Genomic DNA, 17,936 nt, shown 5'->3' on the forward strand with positions numbered 1-17,936 from the left:
GGTGGACAGGGAAAGGTTGACGATTGATGTGGCGATCCAACAATGAAACCATCCTGGGTACAACTGTACATCTCTTATCCTCAAAACCTTGATTTGATTTGGACAAAGGAAACGAGAGACAGTCGTCGACACCTAAACTTTGACTCACTATTTAGGAATAGTTGCATTGATAAATATGAATTAATTTTTAGCACCTAAACAAAAAGATTAAAATTAAATTGCATGGCATATTGTTTTTTTATGAGCATTTGCATTATTAGTAATAGATGGCCTCATAAATTGCATTGGACCGGCAGTGGATGGATTTAATTAAAGGCTTTGAACTTAATTAAATTATTTGCACAGTGAAATCCAGTCAAGCATGTAGAGAGCAATATAATGGCCGAAATTCACATAAGATGGAGAGTTTCTGGGCTTGATTTGAATATATGATTAAGGCTGGAATTTATTTAATTGAGCCCGTGTGATTAATTTGAACTTTAACTAAAGGGATTTTAAGCTTAGTTGAACGGCTCAACTTGAGCCTATGAGGCAGAAATGTGTCCTCATAAGAAAGGGTTAGACCTAATTTTACACGATAAAAGGAGCTCTTAGTCTTTGACAATTGCTTACACAAGAAAAAAGGGGCCACACACGTTGAAAGACACGGCCATTACAGGGAGAGGGGTGTTGGAAGATACGCAAGATATCTCCAGATCACATTGAATATTCCTCATATCAATCAAGATCAATCAAGACCAATTAATATCAAATCTAGTTTGTACATTATATAGTTGCCTTTTTCATTATACATGTCTTGTAATATAAACATTGATCTTGTACGTACAGTGATATACAGAGAGTACAGAAAACCTTTCTCTCTTTTTTTCTTCTCTTCCATATTCTTACGTGGTATCAAAGCATCTTCTGATCCTAGTATAGCTTCCGCAACCTTTTTTCGAATTGCCTCCGGCTCTTCTTTGTTTTTGTTGTTGCAACACTTGCAAAGCAAAGCAACCTCCGGCAGGAATTCCTCCTTCAGCCTTTGTTTTTTTTTGTTTTTTTTTTTTGCCACAGAAAAACCAACCTACAGAATAGAGTTGCTGCAAATTTCTTTAAACACTCTTCATCATGACAAACCCACAAATACCTACCTCAACCTCCGAAGATCAAATAGGAAGGAATGCAACGCCACTTGCTTCCCCCAATCCATAATTGACTACTGTTACCTCCATGGCTGAACACCAGCCTAGTCAAGGGCAAATTCACGCACATCACACGCCCTGGCAACATTTTCCGACTCAGTTCAATCTAGGGTTGCCCTTCTCGGGGTATCCTTATCAGTGGATGCCATACCCATGGATTCATGGATCGAATCTAGATACATCACAGTCGGGCTACCAGAGTGTGCAGGCCGATGGAGGCCTACCAACCAACACTGGAGCAAGCTCAACCATCGGCCCGGAGTGGACGGGTGGTTCAGGAAATTCGAATGCGGTCATTTTCAATTTGGGTCAGACAACAAACAACACAAGATTCCCAACAGGCTTTCTCCCTTTTCCCTTTGTAGCCGCCATGGGTCGGTCAGAACCCGGCGATGCGCTATATGTTTCCACCGCCGATGAGCCCGAGTTGCGGCTCATCAGCAACCATCTCATAGGATCCGAGAACTACTTGAGTTGGGCGCGGGAGTTCCGGTAAGCCCTCATCACAAAAGACAAATAGGGGTTTATCAATGAAACTGTTTTCGTTCCAACCGATGAAAAATTAGAGTGACAATGGAAAAAGTGCAACCAGCTGGTTAGGACATGGATAGGGAATTGTATCAATCCAGAAAGAGCCGCCAACTTACCTCCGACAGAGGACTCAAATTTTTTTTGGGATAACATAAGAGAGATGTACGGGAAATTAGATCGGGCAAGGATTTTCTTGTTGCATCAAGCCCTTTCCGAACTGAAGCAAGGAAACATGACCGTGATGGCCTGCTTCAACAGGCTCTCAGCTCTCTGGAACAAGCTAGAGGCCGCCGAAGAAAAACTCATCGTACCCGAAGAAACCCTCCAACAGTACAAGGGGATGAAGGACAAAGAGAAGGTGGTGAGATTTTTGCTAATACTCAACGATTCTTACCTTACTTTCAGGTCACAAAACCTAGCCATGGAACCTCTGCCCCCGATTGGACGGATTTTCTAGCTTGCCGTGTAGGAGGAGAGTCAAAGATTCACCGCGACGGAAAGCAAATGACGGAGGGCTTGGCTCTAGCGGCAAGGAGCGAGAGAGGAACGAAAACCCTAGAGAAGAGGCGGAACCCGTTGCTAGGGTTTGCTGAGCAGCGACCTTTTAAAAGTCCCGCAATTGACGGCCAAGATCGCGCACAACGATCTGACGGTTCTAAAAGGGCGTGATACTCGGACAATCTGGACAGTAGAGATGGCTCCGGATCAAAAGGATCCGACGGTCCTCTTTTTCAAAGAATTTTGGGCCGAATTATGGGCCGAACTATGGGTCGAATTTGAAGAATAAAGGAAAGCTATTTTCTGACTATTGCAAATGGCCCCACCACACAATTGACAGTTGTTGGAAATTGCATGGCCAACCTGGAGAAAAAAAGAAGGAAACATCAGCAGCAATAGCTTATCAACTCATGGGATCAACTGATCAATCTATCACACATGCTGAGTATAACAATTGATGCAAGCACTGCAAAAATTGGATATTCCAAAAAGGGGGAGCAGCTATTTCTCATTGTCTAATAAATACCATATCGAGGAATACTTGGATTATTGATTCTGGAGCTAGTGATCATATTGCATGTGACAATAAACTATTTACTGTTGTTAATGAAGAACTGGATAGTCTCATTATTGTGCAATTGCCGAACGGAAATATTGTTCGTGTGACTACAATAGGGACAATCAATCTTCGCTCTCAGCTTACTCTCACAAATGTCCTTTATGTTACAGAGTTTCAATTTAACCTTATCTTTGTGTCTAGAGCCTGTGAGGAAAATTCGTGTAAGGTTTCGTTTATTACTGATAGTTGTCTCTTTCAGGCCCTTTCGACTGGAAAACCGATGGGCTAGGGTAATTTGTCTGAAGGACTATATTTCTAGAGAACTTCAGCAAATCTTGATCAATTTCGTTGTAATAAACAATCATTGTGTAATTTGACTACCAATGATAAAAAAAAATTCATTTTGCATTTTAGAATGGGTCATAGCTCTTTATTTCCTTATCCGCAATGTCATATCTGTCAACTTGCAAAACAATCCTGTATTTCTTTTCCATTGAGCACAAATCATGTAGATGATTCATTTTCCTTGCTGCATATAGATGTCTGGAGACCCTATCATACACCGAATCATGATGGGTCTCGTTTTTTTCTCACTATTGTGGATGATCATTCAAGGGCCACATGGATTTTTCTTATGCAGTCTAAGGGTCAAGTCATATCTCATTTACGGACCTTCCTTTCTCTGTCAAAAACTCAATTTGGGAAAACAGTCCGCCGAATACAGACAGACAATGGGAAGGAATTTTTTAACCATGAATATACTGGTCTACTCTCGTCTCAAGGGATCTTACATGAGAGCTCCCGTACGTATACTCCACAGCAAAATGGAGTAGTGGAACGGAAACATCGTCACCTATTGGAAGTTGCTCATGCCTTGAAGTTTCAAGCTTCTATCCCCGACAATTTTTGGGGAGACTGTGTATTGACTTCAGCTTATTTAATCAATCACATGCCAACCAAGATTCTTGACGGTCGAAGTCCTTTTTGATATGGCTAGTATAAGTACCTAGAGGGGGGGTGAATAGGTATAACGAGTAATTTCTAATGATAATCGCACAATACTAGACAGTTGATAGAAATGAGACAATTTTTCCTCGTCAATAAACAAACAACGATCAAAGTAAGACGAGAGTAGGGAAGAGAAAATTGAACATGAGGTTTATAGTGGTTCGGCTTATTTCAAGCCTACGTCCACTCTTCGCACCGACAGCCCCTTTGGCTGGATTCCACTATGAACAAAGAGATATTACAACATCTTGTTCTTCCTTGATTTCTTGGTGTAGAAGATCTACCACACTCTCTCAAGGTATCACTAAGTATAAACTCTCTTTGTGTGTACAGTTTCACTCAATATGAATCGACTAATAATCAAGGAGCTTCAAACTCTGGAATTTCTCTATCGAGCACACACTAGAATAATTGGAACGTCTTCTTTTTATACTCCTTTATGCCATCATACCCGTTGGCACTTACCAAAGGAATTCTTCCAATCTTCCCGTTGGACAGAATCAATTAAGAAGGTCATTCGAGCTATTAAAGGAACATGTCGATAGCCCATCAATCATGTTCGCCCATACAATCAGGATCTTGGTTTCCAAGAATAGAACCTTCCAAGAATATTTCGTCAATCATCGGATCTTCAAACGATCTTGATTTCGAATAAATAATCCGTTATATCAAATCCAACCAAGAGATCTTCTCCAGTTGATAAGACCAAATCCTTAACCAAACACTTTAGCTTTGGATCGCCTTCGTCGCTAGATGAGAAACTGTCAATGAGAATAGTCTTGAGTCTTGAGTCTTGTGAGCTGAGTCTAGTGATCTGAAAGTCTTCAGACTCAAAGTACAAGGGTCTGCACAGCTTCCAAACTAGACTGATAGAAACGTTTTGTCAGCTTCAAAACACTCTAGAGAGATTTCTCTAACAATCTCCCCCTTTTTGATGGTGACAAAACTTTCCTGTAAATTTGAACAACTTTGACCTGCAAAAACATTACTCAAGCAATATGGATATCTCATAAAGATTAATAACTCAACTAGATTCTGCATCCACAGAAAATAGGTTAGTCTTTCATGAGTAAAGCCATACACTTGATATAAATACTTGATCAAAATGCTTGAGTCAATTTCAAATCCACACACTCAAGTCAGTCAAATTCACCAAGTCCACCACACCCAAGTCATACTCAAAATAAGTATCCAAACAAACTAAAATTAAAAACAGATTTAAAGTCAAAGTTTAGTTCGGTTCAAAGCTGGCAATTCTCCCCTTTTTGTCATCATTAAAAAGGTGAGAAAGAGTCAAGTCTGCTTGGGAACGCGCACAAGCTGGAAATCTCCCATCGACTGTACGACGCCTTCCAGCCTCTTCAAGTCTTCCCTTAGACGAGTCACCTCTACTTCTTTGGCATTTGCTTGAATTTGATGAGCGAGGTCTTGCATTTGATCCGACAGGGTAACAGAAGACGCTTGTCCAGCATTCTTCATGACTTGAAATTCACATTCCAAAGCATATATTTGACCCTGCATTTCCAGAAGAAGATCAAGGATACGACGAAAATCTGCGGTATTGTCCGTCTGCGTGCTGGCATTTGCTCTATCAGATGGAGTAAAGGCAGACGATGGAACTTCGGTGTAATCACGCAAATTTGGCGTTGAGGTGTCATGTCCTTCCTCAGGCATTTGAGAAGCCTGAAAATCTTCTGGATTTGCTTGCGAGCGACTCACACCTTCACTGTGAGCAGGATATGGTGTAGTCCTTCTTTGCTCGTCATCTCCCCCGTTTCTAAGGCCTCCATTGGGGAAGAGTGATGGTCATGCTCGCAGAATCTTGATTGCCTTTCTCTCTAGCTTCATCTCGCAGACTTTTCTTTGATGCTTCTTCTTCTTCTTCAACTTCTTTCTCCTCTTCTTCTTTTTCTTTCTCTTCGGTTTCTCTTTCTCTCTGTTCTTGTTCCTCTACTTCTTTTCCTTTCTCCTGTCGTTCCATTGATTCGGATACGTAATGATCGAGTCTTTTCAATGCCAAGGCAGAGATAGTGAGTTCATCCTCTTCATCTTCATCCTCTAAGATTAGAGCTCTTTTCTTTTTGGATGGAGCATTCATGGGCTCCTTCCCTTTCCTTTTCGACGTAGAAGAGACTGGATGAGATTTAATTGGAGTTTTCACTTTGAACTTCTTCATTGCCTTATCAAGCTCTTTCAGACGCATTTTTGTCAGCATTTTCAAACCCACCACCATTTTGTCACAAGGTCGAACACAAAGAGTATGTGGAGATTCAATATTCAAGTGTCTGAAGATCTTGGTCACAAGACTTGAGTAAGGCAACTGGCCCTTGTCCTTCACCATTGCTCTGTACATGTGGAAGAGAGAACTTCTTCCCTGAATTGATCACGTACATCAATTTAGACACGTCTGTCTTGGATGTTGATTTTGGCCTGAGACAGTTGATCACAATTTTGTGCAGTAAGATGTTGATGGCATGCATTCTTGTGTAGGTAATTCTTCCTTCTGTACTCCTGTCTTTGACAAGTTCCAATGTGGTACGAGCGATTGAAACCTTGATTGGTTGATATCGTCCTCTTTCAACTCCAATTATGTCTGCCAACATGTCCACATCTACCACATAGTCTTGGTCTCGAACACTGAAGGATATTCTATTCGCATCTAAAAAGCTGAGATTCGAATAGAAATATGCTGTCAATTGTGCATATATCTGTGGTGTCGAGCAAAATTGCTCTAGTTGAAGCAGATTGAACTTCTCCTTCAAGTTCACATTGATGGCATCCAGAAAATCAAAATCAACACTCTGGGGTTTATACCCCTCGTTTCAACAATTTGAAGAACAGATCCTCCTGTTCCTTTGATTTGAACAACTCCGTTCTTTTTCCCTTTACCTTCGCAGCAACACCCATCCGGGTTGGAATTCACTAAACAGTTTATCATCGTCATTCCCATTAGTCGGATTAAATCCCCCTACTTGAGGGTCACTTGGAATGTTCGCAAGTGCTTCCTCAGCCTTTCCTTTGGAAGCAATTCCCAAATCCTCCATCCGTCGCAAAAAGATATACTCATTTCTATACCCTTTGTCTTTAAGGAAGACATCCACATAGTTCAGTGGTGTACCTATGCTTTTCAAAGCACGATAGAGCTTGTAAATAAAAGAGGGTTTTTTGGACTCTTATAGGGTCTGCTTCCTCGATTATTTCTTCCAGCGGTTGTTGTCCCACACCTTGTGGGGTAGATAGTGGAGATTGATGAGGTTGAGAGTGAATCGGGCTCTGTTGCTGTCTCGGTAACTCTTCTTCCTCGGTGAGATCGAAATGGGTAGGACCCTCCCTCATTCTCTGTGGTCCCCTGCTTGCGATTCTTGAAGACCTTCTAGAAGAAGACATCGTTTCTTGTCGTTGAAAGATTCCTTGACTCGCTTTCCCAAGAAAAGATGACAACTTTCTCGAAGATGAACACAAAGTCGAGACATGATTGGGAGGAGAATGCCTTTTTAGGGTTTTGGAGTTAAGTGAAGAAAACAACTGATTGTATATAACCCAGTTAAAAAAGGAAAAACCAATCGACATAAAGGAAAGTGAACAGTCGTCCCTTTTTAAAAACGATAACTGCCTTTTTAAATAGAGGTTATCTTTTTGAAAAGACAAGATTCCGTTTTTCTCGGAAATTAAAGATAAATCAAATATAACTGAACGAATGATCGTACCTTTTCGAGATTGAATATTAAAACAACTTACGAGTCTATGGTCGTGAATGATTGAGTCGAGAGTCCGAGAGTCTCTAGACTTTGATTTCCTCAAGCTTCAAAATGTTGAGTTTGGAACGGATGATATCAAATTGATTCTTCTCCAAAGGCTTTGTGAATATATCCGCTAGTTGGCTCTTTGACTCAACAAATTGAATCGAGATTTCTCCATTTTGAACATGATCTCTAATGAAGTGATGTTGAATCTCTATATGCTTTGCCCTTGAGTGAAGGATTGGATTTTTAGTAAGATTGATTGCGCTGGTGTTGTCACATCTAATCTCAGTGCATGAGTCTTCAATTCCAAAGTCTTGTAGTTGTTGTTTTATCCACAGAATTTGCGAACAACAACTTCCAAGAGCTACATACTCTGCTTCTGTTGTAGAGAGAGCCACGGTGTTTTGTTTCCTTGAAAACCAAGACACCGTCCCTGTTCCCAAGCAATTGGCAAGTTCCCGAGGTGCTCTTTCTATCAACTTTTGCAACCGGCTAGATCGCGTCTCGAATATCCAAGAAGATTAAAGTCTCCCTTCTTAGGATACCAAAGACCGATGCTTGAAGATGAAGCAACGTATTTAATAATCCGTTTCGCAGCACCGAGATGAGATTCTCTAGGGTCCGATTGAAACCTAGCACGAGATGCACACACTCAACAAAATGTCGGGTCTAGAGCGGTAAGATAAAGAAGTGAACCGATGATACTCTGTACAGCTTTTGATCAACTTTCTTCCCTTCTTCATCTTTGTCTATCTTCAAAGAACTTGACATTGGTATGTTGGTCTTTTTGCACTTTTCCAGTCCAAACCTTTTGACAAGATCATTAGCATATTTTTCTTGATGAATGAAAGTTCCTTCCTTCAATTGTTTTACTTGAAGTCCAAGAAAGAATGTTAACTCTCCCATCATACTCATTTCAAACTCATCCTGCATAGACTTAGAGAATTTCTTGCACAGACTTTCATTAGAGGATCCAAATATAATATCATCCACATATATTTGAACAAGTAAAAAGCTTTTGTTTTCCTTTTTGATAAATAGAGTAGTATCTACTTTACCTTTGACAAAACCATCCTGTATTAAAAACTTACTTAGTCTGTCGTACGATGCTCGAGGTGCTTGCTTTAAACCATACAAAGACTTTTTCAGTCTGAAGACTGAGTCTGGTTTCTTTGGGTCTTCAAACCCTAGTGGTTGTTCCACATAAACTTCCTCATGGATAAATCCATTTAGGAAGGCACTTTTGACGTCCATTTGGAATAACTTGAAATTTTTATAACAAGCAAAAGCAAGCAATAATCGAATAGCTTCTAACCTTTCTCTTTGGTGCATAGGTCTCATCATAGTCTATCCCCTCTTCTTGCGTATATCCTTTGGCCATGAGTCTTGCTTTGTTTCTTACGAGTTTTCCTTTCTCATTCATCTTGTTCCTGAAAACCCATTTAGCTCCAATAACATATTTACCTTTTGGTTTAGGAGTCAATTCCCGGACATCATTGATCTTGAATTGCCCGAGCTCTTCTTGCATAGCTTCAATCCAGCTTCATCATCGATAAAGCTTCTTCTATGCTTTTGGGTTCTATTTCGAAACAAGTGCCACAAAGCACTAGACTCTTCACGCCTTTTGGATTTGGTGCGAATTCCTTCATTAATTTCGCCAATAATGAGATCTTTGGGATGACTGGACTTATGCTTCCGATTCTTAGTTGATTTGTCTCGATTGATGATCTCTTTCTTTACTTGAATCTTCACGAACAACTTGATGCTAGTCTTCCAGAGTCTGAGATGCTTCTTGAGTTGTAAGCTTTGGAGAGTCTGGAGTAGGTTCAGACTCTTCATGTTGAGTTTGACTGGATTCATTTTGCATTGAATCTTGAAATTTGGCATTCATTGATTCCTCCACTGATTGGCTCTTCTTGTTATAGACTCTGTAGGCTTTGCTTGATGTAGAATATCCAAGGAAGATGCCTTCATCTGATCTTTCTTCAAACTTACCAACTCGATCTTTTGCATTTTTCAATATAAAGCATTTGCAACCGAACACATGAAAGTACGAAACAATAGGCTTCTTACCTTTGAATAACTCATAGGGGTTTTCTCTAGAATAGGTCTTAAAAAGACTCTATTTATGATATAGCACGCTGTTGAAACAGCTTCAGCCCAAAATTGTGAAGAAATCTTACTTTCAATTAAAAGAGTTCTAGCCATTTCTTGAAGAGATCTATTCTTTCTTTCCACAACTCCATTTTGCTGAGGAGTGTATGGAGAGGAGAACATATGCTTGAAGCCAGATTCATCACAAAATTTTGTAAAATCTTGATTTTCAAATTCACCTCCATGGTTTGTTCTTATACTTGAAATAACATATCATTTTTCATTTTGAACCTTTTTAGCAAAATTTTCAAAATACGAGAAGGTTTCAGACTTACTCGTAAGGAAATATACCCAAGTAAATCGGGAGTAATCGTCCACGATTACTAGGCAATATTTCTTACCTCTAATGCTCTGGGTTCTGGTTAGTCCAAAGAGATCCATATGCAGCAACTGCAGTACATGATTAGTAGAGACATGATTTATTGGCTTAAATGAATTTCTTACCTGCTTTCCCAATATACATGGAGTGCATAGATCAGACTTTTGGTATGATAAATTGGGTAGACCACAAACAAGCTGCTTTGATGAGATTTTGGCTAATTGCTTCATATTGATGTGACCAAGCTTTCTGTGCCACAAGCTTGCTTCGTCTTGAATTGAAATTAAGCATTGCGATTCATCCGGTTTCACATCCAGAAGATAGATATTTCCATGCCTTCGACCCATGAAAGATCGAGTAGAGTCTTTACTTGGTTCCCTGAACATATTCCTTCTTGAAAGAAGATCTTAAAACCGGTATCACATAGTTGGCTGATCTTTGAAGAAGATTGTAATTGAGTCCTTCTACTAGGGAAACATTACTTATTGTGAGATTTCCAATTTTCACAGTTCCAAATCCCACAATCCTTCCTTCTTGTTTCCTCCAAATGAGACTTTTCCACCATTTACTTGAACGAGCTTTACAAAGCAATTTGAGTCTCTGTCATATGTCTTGAGCATCCACTTTGTCCAGATACCACTTTACATTTTCTTTGATGGAGACCTGCATTTAAAAGAGAGTCTCAAGCTTTCTTTGGTACCCATATTTTCTTGGGTCCATTGGTGTTAGTAAGATAAACAAAAGTATTAGCCCATGTTTTCTTAACGGGTTTCCAAACCATAGGACACTCTTTTTCAAAGTGATCCGGGCTATTGCACTTTGAACACTGAGAGCATTTCGACCTACGAGACTTTACAAAAACCTTCTTGAAATGATTTTTGTAGGCCTCTCTTGAGGGTCTTTGCTTAATTCTTTCTTTTACTTTAGGAAAATCAATCAAGGGAATAGTTTCCGTGAGTCATACCTAAACCAGACTTATTGAAATAAGGTCTTTGAGCTGAAAGAATTTTTTCAAGTTTCTCGGACCCTATTGAAAATTTCTTTGAAATATTTGATGAGTCAATTTTTAAAAGTGCATTTTCTTTCAAAAGATTTTCTTCACTTTCTTTAAGAGTAGAAACATTCATGTCTAAACATTTAACTCTTTCTTTCAACACATTTTCCTGTTGTTTTAGAACAACGTTTTCCTTTTAAGTTCGGAAATCCTTTTAAGAGAAGTCTTAAGACTAAAACACAGCTCATCAATATACTTAGAAACCTTGACAGGAATTTTAAAATTACTTACCTCAAATTCACTTGCCCGAGTCGATTCGAGTTTGAGTCGAGTCGATTGCGCCATCGACACAAATTGGCATATTCATCATCACTTTCTTCACACTCTGTATCACTCCAGGTTTCGGCTTTGAGAGTCTTTCGAGACTTTTCAGCTTTTCCTTTCTTCTTCTTTAGAAGAGGGCAGTTGGGTCTGATGTGTCCATTTTTCTTACATTCAAAGCAAACTATATCTTTGTTTGATTCATCATCATCAATAGACTTGGTTTGTTGTCTTTGAAAGCTTTGTTTCTTTGAGTTGAATCTTCTTCCTTTTCTATTCAGCTTTCTGAATCTTCTTATCATGAGAGCAAGCTCCTCATCGTCCATATCATCTTCAGAATCTGTAACATCAGAATCATCATTTGATTTTAATGCAATGGATTTCTTACCTTTTGGATCTTCGTCTTTGTTAATTCGTTCCACTTCATAAGACTGAAGAGTTCCAACCAGCTCATCGATAGATAGTGGCATGATTCTTTGCGTCTCTCTTATTGAAGTCTTTATGTGATTCCAATCCTTGGAGAGTCCACGCAGTAGCTTGTTTACCTTCATGGGATCAGAAATTGGTTGTCCTTGATTTTCAAGACCATTTACAATTTCTGTAAAACGGCTAAACATGTTAGTTATAGATTCTCCAGGTCTCATTTTGAAGGCTTCATATTGACCGAGAAGGATGTTGATTCTGGTCTCTTTTACTCGATCAGTTCCTTTATAGGTGATATGTAACCTATCCCAGACTTCTTTTGATGTAACACAAGAAGATATTCTGTTATATTCAGTAGGTGACAAGGCACAATATAAAGAATATATAGCTTTTGCATCAAGAGTTTGTCTCTTGATTATCTCTTCCTGAGACATTCCGTTGGTCTCAACGGTTTCTTTCCCTCTTTTAAGACGGATGCAACTTTAGGAGTGATTTCTTTTTCTACAACGTCCCATTCCAGAGGATCCTTTGATCGAAGAAATGCTTTCATTTTGTTTTTCCAGATGTTGTAGTCCTTTCCATCAAAGTAAGGAGGTCTGGTATTGCTTTGACCTTCCACCAGCCTTGGAGCTAGCATACTAGCCATGGATCTTTTACTCTGAAGTAAAACACTTCAAATAAAGTGAGTACACGGGCTTTGATACCAATTGATATGGCTAGTATAAGTACCTAGAGGAGGGGTGAATAGGTATAACGAGTAATTTCTAATGATAATCGCACAATACTAGACAGTTGATAGAAATGAGACAATTTTTCCTCGTCAATAAACAAACAACGATCAAAGTAAGACGAGAGTAGGGAAGAGAAAATTGAACACGAGGTTTATAGTGGTTCGGCTTATTTCAAGCCTACGTCCACTCTTACCGACACCCACCTTTGGCTGGATTCCACTATGAACAAAGAGATATTACAAGACTTGTTCTTCCTTGATTTCTTGGTGTAGAAGATCTACCACACTCTCTCAAGGTATCACTAAGTATAAACTCTCTTTGTGTGTACAGTTTCACTCAATATGAATCGACTAATAATCAAGGAGCTTCAAACTCTGGAATTTCTCTATCGAGCACACACTAGAATAACTGGAACGTCTTCTTTTTATACTCCTTTATGCCATCATACCCGTTGGCACTTACCAAAGGAATTCTTCCAATCTTCCCGTTGGACAGAATCAATTAAGAAGGTCATTCGAGCTATTAAAGGAACATGTCGATAGCCCATCAATCATGTTCGCCCATACAATCAGGATCTTGGTTTCCAAGAATAGAACCTTCCAAGAATATTTCGTCAATCATCGGATCTTCAAACGATCTTGATTTCGAATAAATAATCCGTTATATCAAATCCAACCAAGAGATCTTCTCCAGTCGATAAGACCAAATCCTTAACCAAACACTTTAGCTCTAGATCGCCTTCGTCGCTAGATTAGAAACTGTCAATGAGAATAGTCTTGAGTCTTGAGTCTTGTGAGCTGAGTCTAGTGATCTGAAAGTCTTTAGACTCAAAGTACAAGGGTCTGCATAGCTTCTAGACTAGATTGATAGAAACGTTTTGTCAGCTTCAAAACACTCTAGAGAGATTTCTCCAACACTTTTGAATTGCTTTTTAGGAAGAAGCCAAACATGAGTCATATGAAGATTTTTGGCTGTCAATGTTATGCCACTATAGTAGGACCTAGAGATAAGATGGGTCCCCGTGCTTGCCGTTGCACATTCATGGGATATCCCACCTTACAAAAGGGATACATGATATATAATTCATCTCCAGGAGAATTTTTTGTCAGTAGAGATGTTTTGTTTCAGGAGGATATTTTTCCTTTTGCTGCACAGGAACCAAGCATAGATAGTTAAGGACATCATTCTTCGACTCATGTTGAGGAAACCACAAATGATCTAGGATATGTTCTATTTCCTACATCAGCAGATAGAAGGAACCCCTCTGCATCAACCATAGAATTAACACCTCCGCTGGAAATCACCAACCAAACCTTGGATGATGAAGTTGTGCTTGATTCCACTCCTGTCGATACTGGCACAAATCATTTATCCACTCTTGTTGATACTAGCGCGGATCATTTATCCCCTGAGAACACCCCACCAAGGCGTTCCCGGTGAACCATGCGTCCACCAACTTGGACTAAAGACTACATATGTGGCGTCAAGAACTCGCCAGGTATTCTTTTTCCCATCTCCTCTTATGTGTCATTTGATCGACTGTCGATGGAGCATCATTGTTGCATTTCTCACAATTTTGAGGAGCGAGAACCATCCAACTATGATGAGGCGAGCATTGATCCGAGATGGAAAAAAGCTATGCAAGCAGAATTGCAGGCTTTAGTGGACAATCAGACATGGGAACTTGTCTCTCTACCTCTAGATAGGAAGACAATTGGATGTAAAGGGGTATACAAGATCAAGTATCGAGCAGATGGATCGATTGAAAGGTACAAGGCTCGATTAGTGGCTAAGGGTTTCACACAACGGGAAGGTTTTGACTATCACGAAACCTTCTCTCCCATTGCCAAAGACGTTATGGTATGCTCATTTCTCTCAATAGTAGCTTTTTAGGATTGGTCGTTACATCAGATGGATGTTCACAATGCCTTCCTACATGGAGATTTAGACGAAGAGATTTATATGGATGTGCCACAGGGTTTACGGAGACAGGGGGAGAATAGAGTATGTTGTCTCTGCAAATCCTTGTATGGACTTAGGCAGGCTTCTAGATAGTGTCATGCAAAATTTGTTAAGTCCCTGATAGCTGCTGGTTTCCAACAATCCAGATTTGACTATGCTATTTTTACACGAACTAAAGGTACGTCATCTATATACTTAATGATATATATAGATGATATACATAGTATGGGAAACAATGAAGTAGCTATCAAAGATTTTAAGGAATACTTGCACTCTATCTTCCACATAAAAGATTTGGGTACACCCAAATATTTTCTTGGAATAGAAATTGCACAATCAGACCAAGGAATATCTCTCAGCCAGAGAAAGTTTGCATTGGAAATCATATTAGTAGCAGGTTTATTAGGATGTAGGCTAGCTGTGATTCCAATCGAGCAAACTATTAAACTGACTACGGCAGATTATGATGCTGAAGTGTCTCAACAAGCCGATCCAGTACTCAAAGATCCATTGGGTTATCAAAAACTTGTCGGGAAACTTATATATTTGACTATGACTATGCCAGACATTAGTTATGCCATACAGACACTCAGCCAATTCATGCACAAGCCAAAGCAGTCTCACATGAATGCTGCATTGAAAGTCATGAAGTATTTGAAGAAATGTCGTGGACTTGAGATTATTCTTTCCAAGAAGTGTGATATGAGAATGGCAGCATGTTGTGATGCAGATTATGTGACATGTCCGATGAGCAGGAGATCCATAACCGGTTTCTATTTTAAATTAGGGGATTCTTTACTTTTGTGGAATACCAATAAGCAACCAACCGTTTCTTTATCCTCGGCAGAAGCAGAATACCGAGCTATGGCGAAAACGACATGTGAGATAGTATGGCTACGAGGATTGCTTCGGGACCTTGGAGTACAAGTCGAGGGACCAACCAGATTATTTTGTGACAACGATGCAGCTCTCAAACTAGCACCAAATCCCATTGTAAATGAGAGAATGAAACATATAGAAGTGGACTGCCATTTCACTCGAGAGAAAATTCAGGAAGGTATAATCGAGACACGAGGGATTGGAACAGAAGAACAACCTGCAGATGTCTTCACCAAGCCTCTATGTCAAAGTTAGCATGCATATCTCTTAAGCAAACTCGACGTCTTGGATATCTACAAGCCACCAGCTTGAGGGGGAGTGTTGGAAGATACGCAAGATATCTCCATATCACATTGAATATTCCTCAAATCAATCAAGATCAATCAAGACCAATTAATATCAAATCTAGTTTGTACATTATATAGTTGCCTTTTTCATTATACATGTCTTGTAATATAAACATTGATCTTGTACGTACAGTGATATACAGGGAATACAGAAAACCTTTCTCTCTTTTTTCTCCTCTTCCATATTCTTACAAGGGGCCACGTTCGCATCTTTCATGCACGTTCGTGTCTTTCATGCACGTTCACGTCTTTCAGGCCTCAACGTGGAACGCTCCCTCTCTTGCAATTCGTAATGGCACCAGCGGCACTCCTCTCTCTTTGGTACTCTCAAGGCGGTCCTAGGCATCAATTCAGCCTCTACTCCCTCCCATCCGTGGCTTGTCAACACTCAACACTCCCTAACCCAGGTTGGGAAGAATTTCGATGAAGTTCGATTATTTTGGCATTAATTGCGAAGCGGAGTGCAGGGCTGAAGAGAACACCAACAAAAAGGAAAAGTCAAAAACAAGAGTCCAAGAGGTGAAAATCCAAAGACAGTTTCGGTCAAGGAACGGAGGATTCTCTTTTACTGGATTTATGGGGTCTCTTTCCTCCGGGACATGACACGCCAAAAAGAAGAGGACGACACACGTCCATAGAGAAAAGGGAGAATTTTCGAGAGGAAAGCCATCGTTGACGATCACTGTCGAATTACTTGCTGCGGTTACTACTGTCCACGCGTCTGCTCCAGTTCTCATCGGGTGCGACATGAACAGACGCCCCTTTCCCTGGGCCGGATCTCGCCTTCTCTATGTTCGCTCCGCCAAGGTGTTGCTAACAAATTTCCTTGTTAGTCCAGCGTCTTTTAGCGTCCCTGTAGGTCTCCGGAGCCGCGCCCAGTGTTTTCCACAATCACCGCACCGCCGTGACGTTCCTGCTGTCACCGAATTGCCGCTACCTTTGCCGAGACTACACCGAGACGCCGATCACCGAGAGTCTCACCAACGGAGACCGGGAGCTTCCACAATAAATCGTACCATAGAAGAATGCCCAACTGTCCCTGATAGTGGTAACTCTCTAGAAGATATTGACAGCTTCCGGATAGAAGAATGCCCAACTGTCCCTGATAGTGGTAACTCTCCAAAAGATATCGACAGCTTCCGGATAATCAGTGCAATATTGCATTCTTTATTTCAACTAAATGTCAAATCAAATGACAATTTTTTCCTTATAAATAAAATATGAAGATACAAGAAATCTTTTCGTGACTCGTATCGGACTTGAAGCAGCAGATGAACAAGACAAACACCAAAGCCAAAATATGGGAAATTACAACTCATTAAAGCACAAAGAAAACATTTTAAGCATAGACACTGGGGTTGGCCAAAAGGTATTCCTCGACCACTTTATATAATCCCATGGCCTTGTCCTTGCCTTGTTTGATGTCCTCTTCTTTGAGCTCGGCACCTGCCTTAGTGTGGTACTCGCTGGTCATCTTGCACATGCATCCGCCATCACTTGAAGCTTCAAACTTGACCTCATAAGCAACGAACTCGATCTTGTCAAAAACTACGTCACCCTCGATCAAAGTATACTTGCACACGAGGTTTTCGATGTCAATGGTATCAATTCTATGCTTCAAGTACTTTAGATGACCACCTGCAATATCACCCATTTAAGTTAACACATTAACTGAATTTCAATTCAAGAAAACACATCTATATGATAAGTATGAAAGTGAGTTCGCTTCAAGACTAACCTTCAGCAAAGTTGGTTTGCTTAATGCTTCCGGCTCCTCCATCGCCCTCGATAAACTCGATGCTCTTGATGCCCTGAGGAACGATCTTGGGCATAAGATTGTGTGAATCAAGAATCAGAGCCTTGAACATCCTAGATGGCGCAATTGGAGTTTTGAACTCTTGAGTGTAGCAAGTAACGGCCATTTTATCGATAGAAATGAAGAAGACGAATTATGCAGTATTTGAAAGGATTACTAGGGATGCTCAGCTTAATACAGAAGCTTGAGGTCTTGTTGGTGGTGAAGAGTACTCATCTGGTGGGTATTTATAGAGATGAATGGATGAATGGCCTAATTAATTTAGCTACTCATCCCACGCTTTCAAGAGTTCATACCTAGAGCCCTCCAAAACGGACTCGTTGGTCGTTAGCCACCATCCTATACTTTTCTTCCTTTCCACATAATTTATGGACCCACTATCATGTAAATAACAAAATATCGAAATGAGCGACAATCTTAAAATAGGAAAGGGGACCATGAATTATGTGCCACGCATTTGAAAGGTA

The 17,936-nt window shown here is 40.1% G+C and overlaps 1 protein-coding gene across 1 annotated transcript; it reads right to left on the reverse strand.

The window, feature by feature from the left end:
* Nucleotides 1–16,836: 16,836 nt before the first annotated feature.
* On the reverse strand, nucleotides 16,837–17,659 carry LOC104418551 (pathogenesis-related protein STH-21). Its single transcript, XM_010029929.3, has 2 exons — nucleotides 17,392–17,659; nucleotides 16,837–17,291 (listed from the first exon to the last, which is right to left on the reverse strand). The coding sequence occupies exons 1-2, from the start codon at nucleotides 17,573–17,575 to the stop codon at nucleotides 16,993–16,995; spliced, it is 483 nt and encodes a 160-aa protein (XP_010028231.1). The 5' UTR covers nucleotides 17,576–17,659; the 3' UTR covers nucleotides 16,837–16,992.
* Nucleotides 17,660–17,936: the final 277 nt, after the last annotated feature.

The sequence above is a fragment of the Eucalyptus grandis genome, chromosome 9, assembly GCF_016545825.1.
Source record: "Eucalyptus grandis isolate ANBG69807.140 chromosome 9, ASM1654582v1, whole genome shotgun sequence".
In the NCBI taxonomy this organism is placed as follows: Eukaryota; Viridiplantae; Streptophyta; class Magnoliopsida; order Myrtales; family Myrtaceae; genus Eucalyptus; species Eucalyptus grandis.